Source organism: Phascolarctos cinereus, unplaced genomic scaffold (assembly GCF_003287225.1).
Source record: "Phascolarctos cinereus isolate Bilbo 61053 unplaced genomic scaffold, phaCin_HiC Scaffold_4;HRSCAF=312, whole genome shotgun sequence".
Taxonomy (NCBI): domain Eukaryota; kingdom Metazoa; phylum Chordata; class Mammalia; order Diprotodontia; family Phascolarctidae; genus Phascolarctos; species Phascolarctos cinereus.
In genome coordinates this window covers 670,983,622-671,000,430 of record NW_027555847.1, presented here as the reverse complement: position 1 = coordinate 671,000,430, position 16,809 = coordinate 670,983,622, and the positions used below count along the sequence as shown (strand labels likewise).

The 16,809-nt window shown below is 41.5% G+C and overlaps 1 protein-coding gene and 1 long non-coding RNA gene across 3 annotated transcripts in view; one reads left to right on the top strand and one right to left on the bottom strand.

The window, feature by feature from the left end:
- Window positions 1–9,436: 9,436 nt before the first annotated feature.
- LOC144457094 (uncharacterized) lies at window positions 9,437–10,377 on the bottom strand. The gene is made up of 2 exons (XR_013486430.1): window positions 10,288–10,377; window positions 9,437–9,727 (listed from the first exon to the last, which is right to left on the bottom strand). It is a non-coding gene; the product is annotated as an uncharacterized LOC144457094 (long non-coding RNA).
- Window positions 10,303–16,809, top strand: part of MED26 (mediator complex subunit 26) — a 117,350-nt gene continuing 110,843 nt past the window's right edge. The window contains exon 1 of one of the 2 annotated variants that reach the window (XM_020969307.2): window positions 10,303–10,477. In XM_020969307.2, the coding sequence (XP_020824966.1) occupies window positions 10,421–10,477 (57 nt within the window). In that variant the 5' untranslated portion in view covers window positions 10,303–10,420. Of the gene's footprint in view, window positions 10,478–11,694; window positions 11,986–16,809 lie in introns of those variants that run through there. The other variant, XM_020969306.2, reaches the window with a different exon arrangement.

The following is a 16,809-nucleotide window of genomic DNA, read 5'->3' as shown; positions in this document are numbered from 1 at the left end:
ATTTCCACCTAGATTTTGTTATATTTGTATAGAAATACAGGTGGGTTTTTGAGGGTTTATTTTGTAGCCTGCAACTTTGCTGAAGCTATTTTCTTGATTAGTATCTTTGCTGATTATCTAGGATTTTTCGAGCATATCATCAAATCACCAGTAAATAGGGATGGTTTTATCTCCACCTTACCTGTCTTTATGCCTTCAGTTTTTCTTTTGTCTTACTGCTATTGCTAGAACCACATTAAATAATAGAGAGGAGAGTGAGCATTCTTGCTTTATGCCTACATTTACTGGAAAAGGTTATAGTGTATCCCCATTGCGTATGATTCTTGCTTTTGATTTTGTATACTTTTTATAATAGTAAAAAAGTTCCTTTTCCATCTATACTTTGTAGGTTTGTTTTTTTAGCACAAATCAGTATTGTACCTTGTCAAAGGCTTTTTCTGCATCTTTTGAGTTAATCATGTGATTTTGTATGTTTTTGTTTTTAATATGATTAATTATATTGCTTTTCTAATGTTAAACCATCCTTGTATCCTTGGTATAACCCCACTTGGTCACAATGAATATTTTATTGAATTAATCACTGTAATCTGTTTGACAGTATTTTATTTTGAAATTTTTGAGTTAATTTTGATTAATGATATTTGAGTTCTTCTTTCGTGTTTTATCCTTCCCTGGTTTAGGTAGTAAAGACTGTATTTATCTCATAAAAGGAGTCTGGTAGGATGTTGTCTTCTTCAATCATTGAGAATATTTTGTGTCGGATGGGTACTAATTTTTCTTTAAAAGTTTAATAGAATTGTTCTGTGAATCCATCACAACTCTCTGAGACTTTGAACATTATGTAGTTAGTTAGGGCATGGAGGATGTCTAGGTGTTATACTTTTACACTAAAAGACTGGCTCACTTCCTTTTCTGGTCAAACAGCCCTAGTAGATTAGTTTGTCTTTTAGAAATTGTACATTGCTTTCAGTGATCCAAATCTATTCTTTGTTGCAGAATATTCTACGTCTTTGATACCAATATTCTTCCAATCTTGTTACATGGCTACTAATTTTAGAACACAATGATTTTGAGAGAATTAAAATTACAAGTAACCTAAAAGGCAATGGAAGAAGGCATGATGGGAGTAAGGTGGATTATTAGAGGTGAAGCAGGGGCAACACTCCCCAATATGCTGGAAACAGATTAACATTTAACTGGGAAATATTTAACAAAATAAATAAAAATGTAATAAAACATAGAAGACATTACTTTTTTATACTGTTTTTTTTCCAATTACACGTAAAGACAATTTTTAACATTCATTTTAAAAAATGTTTGGGTTTCAAATGTTCTCCCTTCATCCCCTCCTCTCTCCCTAAAACAGTAGGTTGATGTGCATAAGGAAAATATTACATTTTAAAACTAAATCAATATATGCCCCACAGGGATCCTTATGTATGGATTAGCATATTAACAGTGGTGAAGGGGAATAAAGGATCAAAGAGGTGTGTCCCCGGAAAAGGAAGTAGACCGGTCTTGTAGCAAGAGGGAGGAACAACAGGATCGAGTACCCCTGAATTCCCACATATTAAAAGGATAAGAGGGCTGCTAGCCCATTGGGCAATTTGTAGAGTAGTTTTTCTTTTGGAACGGAGCTGTGATTTCATTGGTGCAATAAGATCCCTCTGCCATTGCAGCTCACCACCTTCTCTTCAAGGTGTAGGTTTAGAGAACTGCCTGGGGCACTGAAAGTTTGAGTGATTTGCCTACCATCAAAAAATCAGTTTGTACTAGAGGTAACACTTGATCCAAAGTCTTCCTGAGTCTGAGGCTGACACTCTATCCACTAAATGCTGCCTGCTTAGTCTTGGCAAATATGCATTTAAAAAAAAAATAATATAATGCTGATTTTGATCTGGATTCAAATCCTTACTCAGTCACAAACTTGGTGCATGACTGTGAGCAAGTCACTTGTTTTCTCTGCCCTCAGTTTCCCAATTTGTAAAATGAAGGGATTTGTCTAGACTAGATGATCTACAAGATCCTTTCCAGTTTAGCCATTCTAATTATGAATAAAATTGTTTTTGTTGAAATTACTTACATTTACATAAACTTACTTTTCAAGCAACTACAAAAAATTAATTTAATTTAAAGATTCTCAACTTAAAAAATGCCAAATAGAACAAGCATTTTCATATGCAAAGCAAAACAGAAAAAGAGTATTTCTCATTTAGTTATGAATCTGAAGAATGTTAAGCTTGATTGTCCCTCCAAATATAAAAGTTAAATGTTTTTTCTTTTTTTCCACTTAATATTTTATTTTTTTTACAATTACATGTAAAGATGGTTTTCAACATTCACTTTTATAAGATTGAGTTCCAAATAGTTTTTCTCCTTCCCTTTCCTCTCCCCTCCTCAAGATGGCATGCAATCTGATATAAATTGCTATACATGTACAATCATATTTCCACATTAGTTATATTGCGAAAGAAGAATCAGAATAAAAGGGAAAAAAACACAAAAAGGAAAAAAAAAAGAGAAAATAGTATGCTTTGATCTGCATTCAGACTCCATAATTCTTTCTCTGGATGTGTATAGCATTTTCTGTTATGAGGCTTTTGGAACTGTCTTAGAGCATTGTATTGCTGAGAAGAGTTGTCTATCAAAGTTGGTGATCTCACAATGTTGCTGTTGCTATATACCATGTTCTCCTGGTTCTGCTCACTTCACTCAGCATCAGTTCTTGTAAGTCTTTCCTTTTTCTGAAATCTGCCTGTTCATCATTTCTTATAGCACAATAGTATATATATACACAACTTGTTCAGCTATTCCCCAGTTGATGGACATCCCTTCAATTTCCAATTCTTTCCACCACAAAAAGAGCTGCTATAAATATTTTTGTACACATAGATCATTTTCCTTTTTCTTTAATCTCTTTGGGGGTACAGACCTGGTGGTGGCATTGCTGGGTCAAAGAGTATGCACAGTTTTATAGCTCTTTGGGCATAGTTCCAAATTGCTCTCCAGAATAGTTGGATCAGTTCACAACTCTACCAACAGTTTATTCCTATTTTGGTACATCCCCTCTAACATTGTCATTTTCCTTTTCTGCCATATTAGCCATTCTGATACACGTGAGTGGTACCTCAGAGTTGTTTTAATTTGCATTTTGCTAATCAGTAGTGATTTAGAGCATTTTTTCATACAACTATAGATAGCTTTGATGTCTTCCATCTCAAAACTGCCTGTTCATATCCTTTGACCATTTATTAATGGGGGAATAACTCATATTCTTAAACTTTTTATTTAGTTCTGTATATATTTGAGAGATGAAGCCTTTATCAGAGAAACTTACTGCTAAATTCTTTCCCCCAATTTCCTACTTTCCTTCTAATCTTGGCTGCATTTTTTTTGTGCAAAACTTTTTTAATATAATGTAATTAAAATTATCCATATTACATTCCATAATGCTTTCTATCTTTTGCTTGGTCATAAATTCTTCTCTTATTATAGATCTGACAGGTAAAATATTCCCTAATTCATTAATGATATCATCCTTTATGTCTAAATCATGTACCCATTTTGACCTCATCCTGGTATATAGCATAAGATGTTGGTCTATACCTGGTTTCTGCCAAACCGCTTTCCAGTTTTCCTGGCAATTTTTGTAAAAATAGTGAATTTCTTGTCAAAATAATCTTAGATCTTTGGGTCTGTCAAACACTAGATTATTATGGTCATTTACTACTGTGTATTGTGTATCTAATCTCTTCCACTGATCCATCACTCTATTTCTTATCCAGTACCAGATTGTTTTGATGATTATAATATAGTGTGAGATCTGGTTCAGCTAGGACATCTTCACATTTTTTTTTGTTGATTCCTTTGATATTGACCTTTTGTTCTTCCAGATAAATTTTGTTACTTTTTTGAGCTATATAAAATAATTTTTGGTAGTTTGTTGTTGTTGGTACTTTCTAATCATGTCCAACTCTCCGCAACCCCATTTGGTGTTTTCTTGGCAAAGATACTGGAGTAATTTGCCATTTCCTTCTCCAGCTCATCTTACAGATGAGGAAACTGGGACAAACAGGGTTAAGTGACTTGCCCAGGGTCAGTCACACAGCTAGTGTCTAAGGCCAGATCTCAGCTCAAGTCTTCCTGATTTCAGGTGTGGTGCTCCATCCACTGTACCACTTAGCTACCCTGTGTGCCATCCAGATGTCCCGTTTTGATCAGTGTAACACTAAATAAATTCAGATGGAACTGTCATTATATTGGCTCAGCCTACACATTAGTAATTAATACTTCTCCAGTTTTTTAGATCTGACTTTATTTGTGTAAAAATCTTTTGCAATTGTGTTCATATAGATCCTGGGTTTGATTTGTCAGGTACTTTCAAGCATTTTATATCATCTTCAATTATTTTAAATGGATTTTTTCTATCTGTTCTTGCTGAATTTTGTTGGTAATATATAGAAATACTGATGACTTATGTGAATTTATTTTATATCCTGCAACTTTGCTGAAGTTGCTAATTATTTCAACTAGTTTTTTAATTGATTCTCTAAGTATACCACCATATTGTCTACAAAGAATGCTGCTTTTATTTCCTCATTGCCTATTCTAACTCCTTTAATTTCTTTTTCTTGTCTTAAGGCTATAGCTAGCATTTCTAGTAAGATATTGAACAATAGTGGTGATAATGGGCATCCTTGATTCACCCCTGATCTTACTGAGGTTTCTAGCTTATCCCCATTGCAGATAAGACTTGCTAATGGTTTTAGACAGATACTATCATTTTAAGGAAGGCTCCCTTTATTTGTATGATTTCTAAAGTTTTTAATGTGAATGTTGTATTTTGTCAAAAACTTTTTTTGCATCTATTGAGATGATTATATGATTTTTGTTGGTATTATTATTGATATGGTCAATTATGCTAATACTTTTCCTAATATTGAATCAGCTTGGTGTACCTGGTATAAATCCCATCTGGTCACAGTGTATGATTTTGATGATATATTGCTGCAATCTCCTCATTAGTACTATATTTAAAATTTTTGCATTAATATTCATTAGGGAAATTGGTCTACAGTTTTCTTTCACTGTTTTTGCTCTTCCTAATTTAGGTATCAGCATCATGTTTGTGTCATAAAAGGAATTTGGAAGGGTTCCTTCTTTGTCTATTTTTCCAAATAGTTTACATAGTATTGGAATTAATTGTTCTTTAAATTTAAAGTAGAATTCACTTGTGAATCCATAGGGATTTTTTCTTAGGGAGCTCATTTATGGCTTGTTCAATTTCTTTTTCTAAATCAGAATTCTTAGAGTCTTTCTCAGTTGTTTTTGTGATTGCATCATTGTTTTCGTTTCTGCTTACTTCGCTCTGTGTCAGGTTATACAAATCTCAGGTTTCTCTGAAACTATCCTTTTAATCATTATTAAGGTATAATGATATCCCATTACATTTGTCTACTGTAATTTGTTGAGCCATTCCCAATGCATTGTTTTCTGCTTCGTATTTAAACTTCTTGGCCTGGTCTTGGAAATTTTTCACATGATAGTTTTGGTTTTGCATCCTTTAACTCAATTAATCAATCAACACAGTATCTACTATGTGCCGTGCACTGTGCTAAGCACTGGGGATACAAAAAGAGGCAAAACAGTCCCTGCCCTCAAGGAGCTTACAATCTAATGGGGGAGACAACATGAAAATAAATATGTACAAACAAGCTATATGCAAGATAAATAGGAAATCATTTGCCAAGAGAAGGCACTGGAATTAAGAGGGGTTGGAGAAGGCTTCCTATAGAAGGTGGGATTTTAGTTGGAACTTAGAGGAAACCAAAGAAGTATTCAGAGTGGAGGAATGAGAGCATTCCAAGAATGGAGGTCAGCCTGAGAGAATGTCCAGTGTTGAGAAATGGAGTGTCTTGTTCCAGGAACAGCCAGTAGGCCACTGTCATTAGACCCAAGAGTACCTGCTAAGGAATAAGGTGTAAGAAGACTGGAAAGTTAGGTTGTGAAGGGGGCTAGGTTATGAAGGGCTTTGAATGTCTATCAGAGGATTTTGTATTTGATCCTGGAGGCAATAGGAAGCCTCTGGAGTTTAGTTAGTAGGGTGCTATAACTGTACTTTTACTTTAGGAAAATCATTTTCATGGTTGAATGGACCATGGATTGAGTGGGGAGATATGAGGTGATAATAGCCTACACCACAGTGGTGGCAGTGTCAGAGGAGAAACAGGGAAATACTGGGAAGATGTTGTAAAGGTGAAATTGACAGGCCTTGGCAACAGATTGAACATAAGGGTGGTAGTGAGTGATGAGAAGTCCAGGATGATTCCTAGGTTGCAAGCCTGACTGCCTGGTAGGATGGCATTGCCCTCTTGTTGTTCATCCTTTACTCTCTTGCTGTTCATCCTTCCTTCTCAAGGAGGATCAATAATATCAGAAGAGTGATGTCTTGACTTTCAAGTTAATTGGATTTAAGTGAGGCAGGGCTGTGCAAAGCCGTCAGCCTCACTATCTCCTCCAGTCATCTGAGTCCAGTGGCAAGATATAAGTCAGGATGACTGGTGATGGCCCCCTATTACCTTCTACAATAAAAGGGAAGGCAGGAAAGGTGTGGGAGGGTTTAGAGAGAATGATAATGAGTTTAGTTTTGGACATGTTTAGTTTAAGATGTCTATTATACATTCAGTTCCAGTTGTTTAAAAGACATCTTGGAGATTCGAGACTGGAGACCAGCAGAGAGGTTAGGGCAAGAGAGGGAGATTTGAGAATCATGAACATAAAGATGGTAATTAAATCCATGGGAGATGGTGAGTTTACCAAGTGAAGCAGCATAGAGGGAGGAGGGAAGAGGGCCCAGGACAGAACCCTATGGGACACCTAAGGTTAGAGAGTGTGATCTGGAGGAGGATCTGGCAAAGGGGACTGAAAAAGGTTAGACGGGTAGGATGACCACCAGGACAGAGTAGTATCATAAAAAACTAGAGAGAAGAGAGTATGGAGAGCGAGAGATCAGCAGTGTCAAAGGCTACAGAGAAGACAGGGAGAATGATTGAAAAAAGGCCACTGGGTTCGGCAAGTTGCTAGTCTCTCTTCTGTTTCCTTGTTCCATTTTCCTGTTTTGTTCTTCCACACCACCTTCCTGGCCCTTAACTCCTTTTCCTTCCTCCTTACCCCTTTGAAAACTTGATTTATGGTCTCTAGTTTACCAAGTAAACTCCTTGAAAGCAAAGACTATGCCACCCTTGCTTCCTAGAAGAGCTAATGCACGAGTGTCCCAATGGTAATGCTGATTATTTTGTAGTTAAAGACACAGATGAACACTAAGAAGCTGAAGGGTTTGCCAATGGCCATCAGACTAGAATATGTCAGAGGCAGTCCCTGAACCCAAGTCTTCCTGATTCTAAGGTTGGCTCTTTAGCTAGTTTCTTCAGATTGTTACTATTATTATTCATTATGGGTTAGAACATGGGTGAAGATGCCCAGCCCATTGTTTGACTAAACCCTGTTGATGGCAAACGAAATTGATTTGGCTATAATTGCTTTGTTCCTTAAGAGAATTTCTGGATCTTCTGAATCAGAAAAGAGCCTGTGGAGCTTAAAGATAAAAAACAGTTGGTGAGCTGTGAAGAGTGCTTAAATAATATGTCAGGGCAGAAATAACTTAAGAAACTCACAGTACAAGTGAAGTGCAGGATGTGACAGACATACCTGCAGCAGAACAAATTTGCTTCTTTTTCTTTACTGTTAGTCATTTTCTACTTCTATTTATTCTAACCTTTTCCCCTTCCCCTCAAATGATTTTCTCTTTCTTTTTCACCATTTTTTCTTTTAGATGTTACCCTAGGAATCCAGAGACTACATCTTACCTAGACTTGAATAACCTCCATGCCTAGCACAATGCTCTGCATAAGTAGGCATTTAAAAATATTAAATTGGAAAAATGTATTACCGAAACATATATAAAATGTCAAAGTTCTATCTGAACATAAAAACTGTTTTACATTTCTTGCCTTTAAAAAAAACATGCAAACCCTAAATTACTTTTCACTTCTATGTTGGCCCATGATTAAAAAAAACAAACACAAAAAAACCAACAACAAAAAAATCCAAATCCTCCCCCCCAAAACCAAACAGGTAAAGAAGAAATTAAGACTATGGGGCCAGGGCTTGTTTAACCCAACTTATCTTGTTAGATAATTCTTATCTACAAATGGGCCAGTTTCCAACTATAACATTGTACTTCCAAATGGGAAAATTGGGACAATCGGTCCAAAAAGTTAATGATAACACATATATATTACTCAACTATACATTGTTTTAGAACTTTTAACATAAAAGGATGAGACCTGTAAAAACCTATGAAGACAATGTTTTTTGCAACTAAAAATGCTCCAGGAGTGCAACTACAAGTGAACTAAAGGGTATGGTACAGAGAATCCCCTTTTAACACATGGTTCTCATCAGTGGCTTCCTTTGGATTCCATACTGAGGTCTTGCTTTTAAAAACAAATTCAGTTAATATTTCCAGAAATGGAAGTTCAGAATGCATCAAGCTGTTTCCCACTATACTAACAAAACCCTGCAAAAGGAGGGCTGGGATTTCTTTGATCCCAATACTGACTAGTCCCATATTCTCAAACTGAATGTTAACAATGGAGCTCTCATATGATGACATTCATTTCAACATTTTACAAAGTGTATACTGAGTGCCAGTAACTGTTCTAGATGCTGAAGCCTTATGGATGAATTCAGTCACAGTGTTTGAAGAGCTGACAATCCAACAGTGAAACAAATACCCAGGTATCTATAATCAAAGGCAGAATATGATAAATACACATGAGAGGTCAGAGAAAGATTAAAGATTTGGAAAAGAATCAGTAGAAGGGACCAGGAAAAGTTTCTTGGAGGAGATACCGAGTCATTCCTCGAAGGATTTTTTGATAAGTGGAGATGTGGAGGGAGTTGTTTCTTGTAAAATGGGGTTTTGCAAACATAAAGGCAATACTCAGATAAGGTAGATGGAGAGCGCTAAGTAGTGCATGGAGTAGCTGAAGCTGAGGCATTAGAAATAAAACTGTTGAGGGATATATTAGAGTCTCAGAAACAACATATTGGTTTTTTGGGGGATATAAAAGGTTACAGTGAGGCTTCAGGACTGGCTGATTAAAGCCCCTTTGAAAAATATGCTTTTAAATCTTAAAGTGCTACATTAATATGGACTATGATAATTATTTCCCTTGGTTTTTCTCTTCCTAATATAAATTCAACAAACACTAAACATCTAATATGTATAAGATACTATGTTAGGTTTCAGGGGATAACACCTATCAAAGTCCCTGACCTTAAAAGAGTTTACATGCTACTTGCAGGATACAACACAACACAAATACATATAGTAAGGAAAACTGAGGAAGAGACAACTAACAATTTCTTAAAATTACATTTTTAAAAAATTTTAATTTTCAGTTTCAATTCTCTCTCCTGTTCCTTTCCCACCCATTGAAAAGGCAAGAAGTACATATTTCCACATTAGTCATGTTGTGAAAGTAATTAAAAAAAAAGACAAAGAAAGTGAAAGAAAATATGCTTCAATCTTCACTGAGTTCATCAGTTCTTTCTCTGAAGTGGAATTGTTGTGGATCCTTGTACTTATCAGAGTACCCAAGTCTTTCACAGTTGATCATCATTTTACAATATTGCTGTTACTGTGTACAATGGTCTCCTAGTTCTGAGAATAATAACAATTGAAAATATTAGGGTAGCACCTGAGGTGGGTCCTGAAGAGGTTTCTAAGAGGTGGTGATGAGTGAACGTAGGGAACTATTGGCCTAAATGAACACATGGAAGTGGCAGACGGAGATAAGAGTTCTGATAATAGTAGTACAAATTGGCTAAAGGTGTAAAGGTGAGTAGCAGCTGCAAAGGCACGTGGGAATCATATTGTAGCGGGCTTTAACTGACAAGTAAGGAATTTATACTTTATTCTAGAGCGAACGGGGGAGCCACGGAAGGATGTTAAGTGGTCAGATCAAGAGCAGAAACTAATATGCAATGAATTTCCTGTTTGGGTTTCCAGAATTTCACTCAAAAAATTTTATTGTATACGTACTATGTATAGGGTGCCAGGGAAACTAGATGCAAAAGGGCACTACTCACTTTTAAAGAATTTATGGTCTACTGAGAAGAAAAATTGATGTACTGAAATAAGCATAGTATAAGGCAGAATGTGATAGGGCAATGGAGATCCAGACAGAGCTCTAGAAATATTTGATGAAGAAACCCTTTCACCTTCGAAATCATGGAAGGCTTCAAGGCTGAGGTGGCACTTGCCCTGAGCCTTGGAGAGGATTTTGACAATCGAGGAGGAAGTGCTCTTCAGGCATAGTCGGTGGCTCGTTAGAATGCACCGAAGTGGGAGGAGATGGGCCACAACTTCACAGCCCGGTCTGGCTGGCCCAGAGGAGTCCTGTTTGCAAAGGTAGGTCGGTCCAGCTGTGAACGGTGCCAGAGCGCAGGAGCCTCTGTTTTACCCTGGGGCGATAAAGAGCCAAGCCTGGTCAGCTACCTGGAGCCCACGAAAGAGTCGTGGGAGGCGGGCCTGGAAGGGGCCTCATTCCGAGGCCAGGATCTGGGGTGCAGGGAGGGGCAGAGAGACTGGCTGCGGCTCGCACTACAAGTTGGAGGCTAAGCAGGGGCCGTTCGGAGCCAGCGGCCAAGGCGGGGGGGGGGGGGGATGGGCGTCTCTTGGGGTGACAGCGCTGGGAGCCGGCGCCTCCGCGGGTCAGCCTAGCCCAGGGCGCCCTGGTCTCGCCGGCGGCCGCCAGGAATGCGCTCCAGGAGCTGGCCGGCGAGCGGTCGGTTTGAGGACCTCAGCTTCCCTGCGCCGGGGGCCTCCAGAGGTGCAGAGCCGGCCTCCCAGCTACCTAGCTAGCTCCCTCCCTTCTTTCCTTCCCCCTCCCAGGGGCCGCCTACGCCGCAGTTCCTCCAGCTTCGCCCGCCCCCTCGGCTCCGGCTGCACATGCGCCCAAGGGCCTGAAGTGGGCGGGGCATGAGAAGCGGGAAGGACGCCTCCTGGAGCCAGCCGAGACGCCTCTGGCCCAGGCTGCCCCCTTTCAGTGGGGCGGGTCAGCTCTCTTGTCCTCGTCTGTACTCCCCTGCCCCTCCCCCCAGCTGTTGCCCCGCCCCTCTCCAGGCCCACAACCAACGGCCTCCTCCCCGGCCCAACCGCCTTTCAACGGCCGTCCCACTCAATCTCGGACGGCAAGACAGAGGGGACCTGACGGACTGGAAAGGGGGGTGGTGGTGGGGAATTTTTGGTGCTGCATTTGCGCATGCGTAGGGCTTCTCTTGCGGCCCGGAACAGCGCGGGGCGGGGAAGGGTGGGGGAGGGAGGGAGAAGGAGGCTTCTTCCGGGACGGGCCGCCCTGCACCGCCCTGCGCGTGTCCGGGCCATAGGGGGCGCGCACGCTTCCCCCTGCCCTTGCTCTCCTCTCTCCCCTCCCTCCCTTCCTTCGTCTCCCCCCCCCACCTCCCAATCTCCTCAGCGTGGCGCCGGCGCTGCGTGCGGCGCGGGTTACCCAGAGTGCCTGGCGCGGGGGCAGCTCACTGGAGTTTGGTTCTCGAGGCAGCGGCGGCGGCGGTGGCGGCGGTGGCGGTGGCGGTGGCGGTGGCGGTGGCGGCTGTGGAGGAGGCTCCTTCCTGGCGGTGGCGGCTCCTCAGGCGGCGGCGGCAGCGGCTCGGGCAGCTCAGGCGGCGGCGGTGGCTCCGGCTCCCCCCCGTCCCCCCGCGGGGAACATGCGGCTCCGCTCCCGGAGGCCGGCGAGTGAGTGACCCCCCGCCCGGTCCCCGGTCCCCCCTCAGCCTGCCCGCCCGCCAGCCCGCCGGCCCGGCCGCCCCCCCCGCCTCGCTCAGGCAATGACAGCGGCTCCGGCCTCCCCGCAGCAGATCAGGGACCGGCTGCTGCAGGCCATCGACCCCCAAAGCAACGTAAGTATCCCGGGGGGGCTGCGCCGCTGTGCGCGCACCGCGGCGGGGAGGGGGCGGCGAGGGCCGGAGCGCGGGCGGCGGGCGGCGGGGCACCGGCCGCATGGGCCCCCCTCCTCCTCTCCCCCAACCCCCTGGACCCGGGCACCGTGCCTCCTTGCTTCCTGCGTCCCGCCGGAGCCTCCGTTCCTTGGGCCACCTCTGGCCCGCACAGACCCGGTCCTGACCGCCCGGACCCCAGCCTGGGGCCGCCGGCAGAGTGGTGCTATCCGGAGGCGGCGAGGGGGAGCTCGGCGACGCCGTGTACGCGAGACCGCGGCTTCGCGTTTGGGCCGTGAGGCCTGCGCTGGGGTTTGGGGCTGAGTGATCTTTCCTAGGAGGGTTTGGGGAAGGGGAGGCATGGCTCTGGCACCCGGCTGCCCTTACGCCCTTCTCTGCGCCCTTTTCTCTTCCGAGGGGCACAGGAAAACCTGTCTCAGCCACCGAGGGATGGGAGGAGGCTGCGGAGCAACTGGTGGCTCGGGCTGCCCTCGAAATGCTTTCTGCAGCCCTTCTGCTGACCCCTGAGGCGGTTGTCCTGACTCTTCCTTCGGCCTTACTGGGAAGCGCTGCCTAGGGTGCCCAAGCCCCCCTCTTCTGGGAGGAAAGCCCTTGAGGGCCCTCCCCTCGAAGCAGGGCTGCAGGATCTGCCTGCCTCTCTTTATTTTTTGGTGGGGGGATTGGGGAGGGGGGATAGTTTGGGCATTCCTGGCTGTCTTCAGGAACAGTGATGGTTGGTTTGGGGGTGGGAGCTCTATTCCCTTGATTTCTCACTCTCTGCTCTCATTTCTATTGTCTGTCTGAATAGTCTTGCTCCAGTACTAACAGGGTCAGATTTGGGGGAGGGGGCTCAGTGTTTATTCTGGATTGCTAATTCTGACTATCTGACCTGGAAGCACCCTAGAGGTTGGCCTGCTCAGGCCTTTTATGGTGCAAAACCAGGGTGTTAGCCTAGGACCCCCTTATGGGGATGTGGCCACTGCATCATCAGGTTCTTGAGGGATTTTCATCTGTACGTACACATTGAAAGAACACATTCTTGTGGGTTTAATGTGTTGGGCAATAGGAGAATGGGTAGCAGTTGTTGATGGTGAGCTCCTAAGGTTTGAAACAAGGTATTGCTTTTGCTTAAAGAACAGGAAGTGATAGTTCATATAGCTAATATTCCATGGGCCAAAGTCAAATTCTCCTTATATTTGGTCAGGTAACACAGATTGTGACTTATCTGAACAGGGGGATTTTTTGTTCCTCCTTTCAAGTAAGCTGGGGCATTAGTAATATGTTATCTAGAATTCTGGAGGACTTTAATTGAAATACATTTGCTTCTACAGTTTTGGTGGAAAATTGAGTAGAAGATTAAACTTTTGTGAGGTATAAAGATTCTGACACATTCAGCCCATGTAAGTAAACATTTACCCAAGTAATTCTGTCAATGCCATTTGCTGGGAGAACACTGGGTTTCAAAAGCCCATTATGATAAAGTTGGTGATAGTAGCTCTTGAAGAATGTTTTTTACATATTTTTTATTGTTCTGGGGCAGACTTGGCAAAAGAAACACCAGAAAATCCTTCTCTCCCTGCCCCTCCCAGCCTTTTTAATGCAACACTGTAATCTTCAATGTAGTTCAAAGCAAATTGAATTTAAACTTGACAGTGAACATAGTAAGTCGTCGTAGCTGGCTTATTATTTTCAGCTATACCAGAAGATGCCTCTTTCATTATTGAGAACTGTTAACACTAACCATTAATGCCAGTTGTGTAAGTAATGTTAGTAGCATCAGAAAGAAATCTGATTATCCATAAGTGTGGAAGAAGCCTCAGATGAATTCCATGGGTTAAAGTGTTCCAGGAGACAGCATTTGGGGTGAAGAACTAGACAGTGGAAGAGATGGATAGAAAAAAGCAGATGAGTTCTCAGTGATCATAAAACTATTCAGTTCAACAAATTGCTCTGTGTAGGGCACTGTGTTTGGTCCTGGTGATAAAAAGTAAGGAAAAAACATCTTGTGCTCTCTAGAAGCTTTCTTTCTAATGGGGATATAAAACATGTACACAGGTAAGTTAACACCTTCATTCAAAGAGGGTGTGAGCACTGACATCTGAGTGAGGGGTCATGAAATGGTTAATGGAGAAAGGTGAGCTTGCAAGGAAGCTTAGAATTCTAAGAGAATGGAGGTGAGGAAGGAGTGCATTCCAGGGATAGGCACAGCCTGTGCAAAGGTGTGAAGCTGGAAATGAAGTACTGAGTTTAGGGAAAAGAAACTAGGGCATTTTGGGTAGAATGCAGAATACCTGAAGGGAGTTAATCCTGTAAGAATCTTCCAGGATAGAGCCAGATTTTGAAGGGTTTTAATGTCGAGTTGAATTGTTTGTATTTTATCTTAGAGGCAGTAGGGAAACCCTGAAGATTCTTTAGCTGAGGGGATGACATGGTCAGACTTCTGCTTTACGAAGATTATCTTAGCACCTATGTGGACAACGGACTGGAGAGAGGCAGGGAAATTTAGGTTTTGGGGATAGTCCAAGAGAGAGGTTTGTACCTGGATAGTTGCACTACCACGTGTGAGACATGGGGTAGAGGTAGAATTGACAAGATTCACAATGCACTGTTGAAACCCTTAAACCAAATTAATTCAGGCAAGGGCAGTTTTTTTAGATAGGCACAGCATTTTTGCTGTTCCAGCTATGTCATTTTCTTTTCTTTAACTTGTCTGTACTCTAGAGGTCCAAAGTTAAATGTTAAGGAAATTATAATATCAGATTCTTTTTGCTGTACCTGCCCACTTCCCCTTGAATCAGTTACTAAAGGTAGCTTTACAGTCTGATAATGAATTTAATTACTAGATTACTGATTAAATTGGAAAAAATATTTTTAATTCTATAGATAATCCAGTATTTTGTTGTTGTTTATTATGATAAGAGTTTGGTATTGAACTCCATATAGAGATGAACTGGGTCATTGTGTGTCCTCAGGTTATTTTGTACTTTCCCACTACTTTGCTTCAACCACTTTGCAGTTCACCCAATTTGAACTACTCCTTCCCTTCTGTAATCTTGTTGCTCCAACCTCCCACTTCCATGTATGGAATGTTTTTCCCTTTTTATTTCTGTCTGTTGAAATCCTTAACGATTCAGCTCAGGTATTGGCCCCCTGTCCCTCTTCCTTGATTCTTCACAGTTAAATTGTTCTCTGCCTTATCACATTTTAATGCCTCTATTCATATTTTATCCCCTTCTTAGATTTTAAACTTCGTGTGGGCCTAGACTTTTTTTTTCCCCCTTCCATCTTTGTATCCACAATTCTTTAGATGTAAAGGACACATAATGATCTAGGTGCATTGAATGGAAGTTACAGAAAGGCGGATTTAGACTTCTGATACTTCTAATTCTGAGATTCTTTAACATTTCTTGAACTTGATTGAAGAGTGGCACCTAGGTTTGAGAGCCTGGCGTACAAAATTGTATTTTGTGTCAAATTTACATGGGACAGGGATTCTTAAGCTGGGGTCCTGTGAACTTTGTAGAAAATAAAAAACCAGGAAAACTTTGATAACTATTTTCAATATAATTTATTTCCTTTGTAATACTGCGTACTTTTATTTTATGCATTTAGAAGCAGTGGTATGAAGAAGGGATATATAGGCTTTGCCAGGCTGCCAAAGGCATCCATGACAGAAGAAAAAGTTAAGAACCCTTGATCTAGGATCAGATGTGAACAGGGGTTATTTACATGGCTATTAGATAGACCAACTTCGGTTGGCTTTGCCTTTCCCAATTAAATGTTAAAAGTTTTGAGTAACTGACACAAGATGCTTGTGGGAAAAAATGGGACATTGTCAGAGACAAAACTAAAATTAAACCTTATAAGAGATGTAATAAAGAAATGGTGTCATGTATTTCTTAACTTTATGGCTGTGCAATTATAGTTTAGTGCCTAAATTTGCCTTTTGGTTGAAAATTAATGTCACACAACTGACCTAATAATCACAAGTCTATAACTTTGGGGAGTCACTTTGCTATTTCTGCTAATAACTCTGTCTAGAAAAAGATTATTGGTATTGGGATGTATTTCCTTGTTCCGAACTGTAGCACCAGGCATATTTCATTTTTAAAATTTTAGTTGGCTGAATCTGAGTTTTGAGTTTCTTTTAGACTTGGTTATAAAATAGGCTTTGGCAAATTCTCATAGCATTGATTTTCAAAAGGCACCTGAAATTATTTAAACAAGTAAAACTGTACTCTGTAAGAATAATAACAGTAGCTCATATTTATTTAGCACTTTACAGTTCAGGAGTATTTTCTTCACAACTCTGAGGTAGCATTGTTCTCTTCTTTTAGAAGGGAAAAATGAGGCTGGGAGAAGGGAAATGACAGAGCTGGGACTCAATTAAGTCTTCTTACTCCCCGTCTAGAGCTAGTGCTCTTTGTACTAGCCGCCCCCAGTAGTTTTGATAGTGTGTGTGTGTGTGTGTAGACATAGATAAAGATAGGTAGGCTTTTTGTTTTTGTTTTTGCGAAGCAATCAGGGCTAAGTGACTTGCCCAGAGTCACACAGCTAGTGAGTATCATGTGTCTGAAGCCAGATTTGAACTCAGGTCTTCCTGACTCCAAGGCCAGTGCTCTGTCTACTGCCCCACTAGCTGCCCCTGTAGTTTATATTTGTATATTGAACTCAACAAACATTAAACATTTACTCAGTGCTAGTCAGCGGGGGTGCAAAGATGGAGAACAAAAGCCTCATACAAGGAGTTTATAATCTGGTGGGGAAGGAGAGGAAAAGGGGACAAGC